We start from the raw sequence: 9227 nt of genomic DNA on the forward strand, positions 1-9227 counted from the left end.
AGGACCAGGCAGTGTTTCATTCTGTTGTGTGTAAGGTCGCTATGAATTGGAACTGACTGTGTGGTACCTAACAACAACAGCAATTTCTGATACTGGGCAATAAGGATAAAATGAAGATATATTTGTCTTTTTAAATCCTTCCTCATGCTTTAAAAAAATTTAATTTTATTCTGTGTCAAAACATTAGTATAACTTTAAAAGGCAGTTGTTGTTGTTGTTGTGATGTGCCGTGGAGTCAGGTTCGACTCATAGCGACCCTGTACTGGGATTCCGAGGCTGTAAATCTTTACAGGAGCAGAGAGCCTCATCTTTCTCACGCAGAACAGCTGGTAGTTTCAAACTGCTGACCATGGGGTTTGCAGCCAGATTCGTAACCACTACGCTACCAGAGCTCCTTTAAAAGACAGTTAAGGGGGCAAAAAGCCTCATCACTAGTCACATCCACCCTTAACATCACCATTCTAACCATTTTCATTTTGCTGGCTACTTCCTTCCACACTTAATATATATAATTTTAAATGGTTATAGTCTTGGTCTACATTATATTTCATAGTTGGTACAGTCCTTTTCAGTTGGCTTTCATAAAAACTACTTTATTTTAAGTAGTTTTTATGTTGTGACAGAATGCTGCAGTTTGCAAGCTATACATAATTCAGAAATATTTCCCGTTCTTACCTTTGGTCAGAGTCTTCCTTCCTCAAATATGGATGTAAATGTGTCCTATCAGAGCTAGTGCTGGGCAGCTTTGGGTTGCCCGTTGCCCTTTCTTATATTAATTTCTGCTCTCTGGCATTGATTCAGGTGCTATATTTTTGTTGAGCTCAGAATGGAAAAAGATGAGGAATAAAGCTAAAGAAAAAATGTCAGATAAAAAAAAAATCTTGATATTTTAAAAGTGATTTCTACTCATTATCCACAGACTTCCCCCAAGGTTTCAATAATAGAAAAATCATTTAGCAAGCAAAAATATTCTGTTCATCTAATAATGACTTGAGGGATGCGTTTGTGCTGTCTGTTGCCTTTTTAAATAAGTGAGAACAAAAGGAAGACTATTACTGTCATATGTTCACACTATTGATCTTTTACTGCATTTCATACAACAGAACCTTCATTGTGCGCTCATATTAACTTAATACCATGACATAAAATAAAAAATGGCTTTTCACACTTCATTCTCTTATTTTTCCTAGTGAGAAGCTGGATGGCAAAACTGAAAGACAAGGTAAGAAAAAGATTTTTTTCCTTTGAATCTGTTTTAAAGGGCATGGCTTTGTCAAACAAAAGATCTTCTGAGTAGTGGAGCTTTAATTTATTATTTTGATTTCTTTTCATGTATCCAAACATCCAGAGCTACGTCCAGGTGCCTAGTGAGAAAGAAGGCCATCCCTTATGATAGAACACAAAAGAGCAATACAGAAACCAGTTGTGGTGGTGTGTCAAAGTAGAAATGTGTTCCATAGGATTTACAGTGATGGACTCTTCCGAAGTAGATCACCAGTTCTTTCCTCAGATGTATCTGGGTGGACTCAAACCTGCAACCAGCTGAGCAGGTTAAACATTTGCATCATCCAGGGACTCAGTAGGCACCTTATTCTTTGGAGCACCATTCATTCTTATAAAGGGCACAACTTGTAGGCTCAATGGCATAATAATCTGTAATATATCAAGGTGGAGTTTTGTTTAGGAATTTTAGGAATACACTTCTTGTGCCAATGTGAGGATCTCTTAAGCCCGGTGTGAGAAAAAAATACCTTTGCTTTTCAAAGACATTGATTGAGTCTTTTGACTCAAGGACAAAAGCTGATGGACTTACTTTAAGAATAAAAATCTGTGGATAATAAAGGCATCATTAGGCCATATGGGAATGAGATAAAAACACTGGAATACCTGAGCTTTCTCCTTAGAAATTCGTCTTTCACTTTTATGTGTAGATTTTCATAGTGCCACTATTTCATAAATATTAATAAACTGACCTGTCTGGAATGGCCAACTACAAAATGCATTTTCTTCTCTTGTCTGGTTTTTGTCATATACATAATGATTGATAAGATTAACTTCTTTCCAGGCTAATATTTTTTATTTTCTTGATTTTCAGACCTCTCTAAATTCTGTTATCATGTAGTTTTAAACTGGAATTACTCATACAAATGTTGATGGAGTCCTGAATTTCTTGCCAAAGCTTGTGTGAGATTCCATTACTAAAGTCCAGCTCAGATTTAACTGGGGTTTTAATTCAATGAAAATATTTTCATCTTTTATTGAGTTATAGTCACCAGCTTTGTATTATCCTTATGTTGATGGTAGGCCATATCTTTTTGATTTTTTATGGTCAGTCCTTCCCGTATTTGAAGGATTAATATTTATTTTACTATAGCTAAATGTTAAAGAATTAAGGGAAAGAAAATGTAACATTCTACTTCAATTAAAATGATTAATTCTTCTCACTGTTATTTCTCTGCTTAAGTAGAACGTAGCATATGTAATTTGGAGAATGAGATTTTGTAGTCATATATATTAAAAGTGACATTGAAAATTACTTGAGGTAGTGGAAACCATTTTCATATTTGTAACAGGCCACTTCTCCAAAGGAAATTATTAATCAGATGCATGGAGCATGATTTGGGTTCAGAAAAGCTCAAAAGTTTGAAACTCGGTATATTTACATGGATAGTGTTTTCTCTTATTTTTCATTGGAAAATATGATGGAATGAAAATTAAAGGAAGGAAGATAAAGATACTCTTCCCTCTTCCAGGTCATGTCCTTTCAAAGGGAAGGACAAAAACCCTCTTCGACTCTTAAAGGGCATGCCTTTGACCATGTTTATCACATGGTCATACTAGCTTCACAGAAGACAGGGAGAAGTAGTCTTTATTTTCTGCCCAGCCTTAAATCAAGGGTTCTTTTGGCATTGTGGGTTAAGTGTTGGACTGCCAATTGCAATGTCACACTTCAAAGGTAGTAGTCACTCCATGGGGAAAGATGAGCCAGTCTGCTCCATGAAAGCTTTACAATCTCAGAAACCCTGGGTAGGGTTGCCATGAGTCGGAATCCACTCAGTGGCAGTGAGTCTGGTCTTGTGGTTTGGTTGATAGAGAGCAGTCTCTTGGCGGTACAAGTAGCTAATATTCTCAGCTACTAACCAACAATTTGAGACTACCCAGAGGCACCTTGGGAAAGAGGCCTGATGATCTACTACAAAATATCAGACATTGAAAACTCTATGGAGGACACTTCTCCTTTGACACACATGGGGTCATCATGAGTAAGAGTTGGCTCAATGGTAACTTAAAAAGAAAGATTGCTATAGAAGAAGAGGAGATTGAATATTGAGGGCTAGCCCCTGTACTTATTCCATCCTTAACATTATTTTTTTAGCTTTTATTTTGCTTTTTTTTCTTTCCTTTGAATATTTTATTGTGGCGTGGGTGAAAGCTTGCAGAGTAAATTAGTTTCCTTTTCAAGAATTTATACGTCTTTTGTTTCATGACATTAGTTGCAGTCTCCTCAGTGTAACAGCATACTTCCCACTAACTTCCTGGGTTTCCCATTTCCACTTATCTTTTTCTCCTGCCTTTTCCAGCATTCTTAACTTTGATTTTGGGCAAATGCTGCCCTTTTGGTCCATGGTTGATTGTTTTCTTATAAAGTGCCGTCGAATCAGTTCTGACTCATTGTGACCCTGTATAGGGTTTCCGAGGAGTAGTTGGTGAGTTTGAACCTCCCACCTTGTGGGTCAAGTCGACCTTGCAGTCCAGTGCATTAAACCACAGCACCACACCAGGACTCCTGATTGTTCTGAGGAACAATTGTTCTTAGTGTTCACTTTTAGGTTAGCTGAAAAGTGATACCCAGACCACCATTAACATTGTTTTACTGGGTAAATAGCCAAGCTGGAGGTTTAGCAGACCAATTCTAACTTGGCTACCTATTGAAATATATTTTCAACTTCTGAATTATTTCTCAAAACTGAAGATGTGCCACAATTCTAGTTGTGAAATGAAGACCCGTCCTGTTGGTAAGTCACCAAAACTATTATGTTTCTTTTAGTTTTAGGCAAGAATCCAGTAAAAGGAATGACTCAAACTAGATGCTGCTTCATAACTGTGGCTATCAATGGGTGGTCAGGTTTAGCAGCAGCAGTATCACCTGAAAAACTTGTTAGAGTTGTAAATTCTGGAGCCCCATTCCAGAACTACAGAATCAGAATCTGTGAGATTGGGCCCCAGCCATCTTGTTTTAACAAAGGCCTACAGCTGAGTCTTTGGAGTCCTGGTGTGGTGCTGTAGGGTAAGTCCTGGACAGCTAACTGAAAAGTCAGGAGTTCAAACTCATCAACTGTTTCTGAGGAACCCTATACAGGGGTCCTACAAGTTGGAACAGACTCGACAGCACTTAAAAACCACAACAGGCGATTATGATGCATGTTCAAGTTTGAGAACCACTGTTTACAGAAACCATAAGGACACCGTCTTAATTCAGCAGACTCTAGGTTTTACAGTGTATAATTTTGTTTTTCTTAGAACTTCCTTGAAAATAAATGTTTCTGAACAAACACATTTTCTTAGGGAGGAAGGATACTTTTCACATAAACTTAAAAGAAAGCAAACAAACATAAACAAACAAAAAACCCCAAAGAAAACAAGTATATCTAGTCACATTTTGAATTTAATCTAGTTTTAAATGCTTATTTGGAAGCAACTTCAGGTTTATAGGAAATATGCAAGAATAACAATAGGAGAATGCCTCTATATCTTTTGCCCACTTTAAACTGTTGGTAACATTTTACCCTATTTGTTTTATCATCTGTTTGCTCTCACTCCTCTTATCTGAAAGTAAATTACATACATCGTAGCCTTTTATCCCTAAATATGTCAGTATATATTTTCAAAGATTAGGAATATTGTTACCAAACTACAGTGCAATTATCAGCATTAGCATAGTTTAACCTTCATATAATACTAGAATCCAGCATCCGTATTAACATTGATATAGTACGATAGTCTAGGATCCATATTTCAGGTTTTCCAATATATCCTTTATAAAAGTGTTTTCCCATCTAGAATGGGGTCCAGTTTAGGGTCAAATGAACACAGTTACTATGTCTGTTTGATTTTTTTTAATCTGAAACATTTTTTATATGCTTCCTTTTATCTTTCTATGTAGAATGTTCCTCATTTTAGATTTGTTGATGTGTCCTCCTGATGAAACTTAGCGTATCCATCCATGGTTGGATTCTTCTCAGACTGTCACATATGGAGGTATATATATGCACATCCAAAAGTTATGAATAAGGAAGAGAGACTGTAGTGAATTTGTAATTTAAAGAATACATGCAAACTCTCTTACAGCCATTCTGCTATAAACAGTAAACAATTCTAAAAGAAGAGCTTATTTTTCCTCAGTTTTAAGAGAAAAAGTTAAGCTATATTTGAAGAGGTTAGGTTGCTTTGTTCCCATCTTGTAATTTACATGTAATTTCAAAACACAGGAAAATGTCACAAAAAGAAAGACTCAGAAAAGAAGAGAGAAGGGCAGTGCTAACAGAATATTTATGAAATCCTCATGATTTAAACACACCCCACAGAACAAGAAGTCTAAACATGTAAATAAGAAATAGGTCTAAACATGTAAATAAGAAATACAAAGGTAGCATATTTTATAAAATGAGGGGGCTTCCAATTTTTTTTTTTGAAAAGTGGAAGTAAAAGATAGTGGAATTTTTTTCGTGAGCTTTTTGAAGCCCCCTCATATAGATGTTATGGTGTGGGGGTAAGTTGTATAGCATCAGAAGGCTCACCAAGGGGCTGATGAAGTTGGCCCTCCAAAAGCTTGAATATCATCCTTTGGATGCATAGTTCTATAAAGCCTACATCCACTGAACCTGAAGTTTGTTATATTTCAACATGTCTTTATATGTTTCCATACACTGGAAAGGATGATTTTGTAAAAAATATTCACAGTTCTGTCAGAGCACTGAAAATTTGCTCTTGTCTATCGTCTTTTCACATGGAAAATTACTGAGATTTTATAAGCTTAGTAGATCTGGAAGAACTTTAGAAAAACTTCAGACTTTGGCATAGCATATTAATGTGTTGAAAGATGACCGGGCTTTGTGTCTTGGGGAAACGCGCTTCAGTATGCTGTTAACAATGCGGTTGTTCTCAAATTAATGGAAAATGTCCACATTTTGCCCTAACGAGACTGGAGGGCAGAACCAGTGTTCCACCCATTCCGGGAGCCTTGGTTTTCAGCAGTGTCTTTTACTGAGCTTGGACATATTCCCTTCAGTACTTGTTGTTGTTGTTAGGTGTCATCGAGTCAGTACTGACTCATAGCGACCCTACGCAAACCAGAACGAAACACTGCCTGATCCTGGGCCAACCTCACTATTGTTGCTACACTTGAGTCCATCGATGCTGCCACTTGGCCAATCCATCTCATTGGGGGTCTTCCTCTTTCTCTCTGACCCTCCACCTTACCAAACATGATATACTTCTCCAGCGACTGGTCCCTCCTGACAATATGTCTGAAGTATGAGAGATGAAGTTTGGCCATCCTGGCCTCCAAGGAGCACTCTTAATCATATGTTACCTCTTGAAATGGTTGAACTTGACCATTTCTTTTTGGTACAGTGTCTCTGTGTATTCCTTCCATCTTTTTTTAAAGCTTTTATTGTGAATTGAGTAATAGTTTACATGGAAGAACATAAGTTGTGCACTAAGCCAATCATATTTTGTTTCATTGCAATGATTACAATCCCATCCATGCACCATCAGTTAATAGTATTTGTCTCTATCCCCTCTTTTTTTGTGTGTGTATACAAAGACACACAGGAATATATAATCATTTCAACAACCAAAGGGCACATTTTGCAAGTCCACCTCCTGCTTATCAGCATACAGCTTTTCTTTCTCTTACCATGAGTCCTCAGCTGCTCTATCTCTCCATGCCATCACCTCTGACTCTGTCTCTGGTGTCGCTGCTTCTCTGGTTAGGATCCCACATTCTGCTCATGCTCTTCCCTCCTGATGGTCCTAGAGTCAGTCCTCTGTTACTAGAATGTAAGCTTAACTACTCCCCATTTATTGTTACATAACTTCTACCTTTACAGTTGTAATGATCACAATTAGTCATGGTAACAATTATTCACTACTGAATCAAAAGAATTCTATCCCCATCTCTTTTTACCAGACCCATATAGACAAGATGAAAACTATTCAGTGGAGAGTCTACCTTCCCCCTCTCACTCTGAAACTAAATTCCCTCTTGAAAACTTGTAAGCCAGCCAATTCATGCCTTTATTTGTTGTTGTTGTTAAGTGCTGTCAAGTTGATTCCAACCCACAGTGACCCTGTATATGGTTTCTGAGGAACAGCTGGTGAGCTTGAACTGCTGACCTTGCAGTTCAACTTGCTTTGCAGTCTGGCACATTATAGTGCATATAGGTGCATCATGCCTTTATAGCCCCCATTATAGGTAGCCAATGTCTAAGCTGCCCATCCCTGTCAACCCGTGTACTGAGAGATTAGGCTTGATCCTTGATGTGAAGACTCCTTCCCTCTTTGTTATTATTTTCAGCAACTACATCCATAGTAAACATCAAGTTCATCAAATTATAGCAATTTACAGTTGCTTCCTGTATCAAAGTTCTTTATCTTCCGTTAATCAAGTTCTTCCAAAGAAGAACTTTACTATGGATGTAGTTGGCTACCTATAATGGGGGCTGGGTGCAGCCAGAGTTCTCCTTGGAGGCCAAGATGGCGAAACTTCGTCTTTCATACTTCAGACATATTGTCAGAAGGGACCAGTCTCTGGAGAAGGATATCATGTTTGGTAAGGTGGAGGGTCAAAGAAAAAGAGGAAGACCCCCAATGAGATGGATGGGCCAAGTGGCAGCATCGATGGACTCAAGTGTGGCAACTCTAGTGAGGTTGGCCCATGATCAGGCAGTGTTTCGCTCTGCTGTGCATAAGGTCAGTACTGACTCGATGGCACCTAACAAAAAACAACAGTAGAGTTCTGATTATCAAGCTATCCAAGCTAGATCAAATGGGTACTACCTGAAAATGTGGGCATTCTTGTGTATCTCCTCCCACTTCATATGCTTCACTCTGAACTCTAGCCCCCAGTGGCTAGGTCAGTGTCCGTGGGCTCAGGAGTTCCCAAGTCTCCCCAAACTTTGGAACAACTAGACCTTCCTCTTCTCTTTCTCATGTAGGTCGACAGGATTCTATGGAACATGGTCAAGCTCAGCCCATGTCTTTATTACTGCCTTTTCCCCACTTCCACTCACAAGTAGATCAACGCGGTCACCAGCAAGCTTACAAGCCTGCTCGTGTGTTCCTTTTGAGCTTCAATCTTTGAAAGGGGTTTGTTCTGAAGGACCATGATGGCTCCCAGGCGAACAGCTTGTTTGTTCTTGTAATAGCCAAACAGTCTGCTTCCCCCACCGCTGGTCTTTATTTCAAGAACTCTCTTCTGTTCCTTTAGCTGCTTCGGGTTGATATGCATGTCTTTCCTGATGGGAATGTCCCACCTCAGAAGGTTCTGGATGTGGCTCAGGATTTGACCTATGGTCCTATATACTACAAAGGCTCCGCAAGAAGTCTATGTCACTGGGCAAGTTTTAGAAGCCCTTTTAGGTATTCCAATCAGTTAGTTATAAGCTGAAGATGGGTTTATAAGCTTTCTGTAATCATATTTCCCAATATTCCTTTCTATCCTGCTTAAAGGTCTATTTTACAATAGTAGACAAGGAAAACCAATGCCCACAAAACAGTCAAGCATATTAACATTATTTCCCCTCTTTTACCCATTCAGATTATGCCTCGATCTCTGTGTAACAAAGCCCTGTTGTTCCAAGATTGAGTATATATCACTATTTACTTTGGTCCCATTTAGCCTGTGCAAACCTACCTAAGTTGTTTCCCTGTCTTCTTTGTTCTTCCACCCCTTTCCATTTCTTATGTAATGCCCTCCCCTTCCTTGTATATTGCTCTCCCCATTACCTGATTATCCCCTAATCTGTGCCTGACTGTCCACTCCCTCCCACCCCTGATAACCATCAAATAAAAATTTTTTCTTTTAGTATGGAAATATTTTCTTATGCTTTTAGAATAATGGTCTTATGCAATATTTGTCCTTTTGTGACTGACTAATTTCACTCAGCCTAATGTCCTCAAGGTTCATCCATGTTATGAGGTGTTTTGCTGCTTCATTGGTATTC

The 9227-nt window shown here is 38.4% G+C and overlaps 1 protein-coding gene across 1 annotated transcript in view; it reads left to right on the forward strand.

Annotated features, from left to right (window-relative positions):
* LOC102828422 (chromosome unknown open reading frame, human C14orf37) overlaps nucleotides 1-9227 on the forward strand; it is a 174900-nt gene that overhangs the window by 161770 nt on the left and 3903 nt on the right. Inside the window, 1 exon segment of the mRNA XM_006864606.1 lies at nucleotides 1191-1222. Within this exon segment, the coding sequence (XP_006864668.1) occupies nucleotides 1191-1222 (32 nt within the window).

This window comes from Chrysochloris asiatica, unplaced genomic scaffold (genome assembly GCF_000296735.1).
Source record: "Chrysochloris asiatica unplaced genomic scaffold, ChrAsi1.0 scaffold00067, whole genome shotgun sequence".
Lineage (NCBI taxonomy): Eukaryota > Metazoa > Chordata > Mammalia > Afrosoricida > Chrysochloridae > Chrysochloris > Chrysochloris asiatica.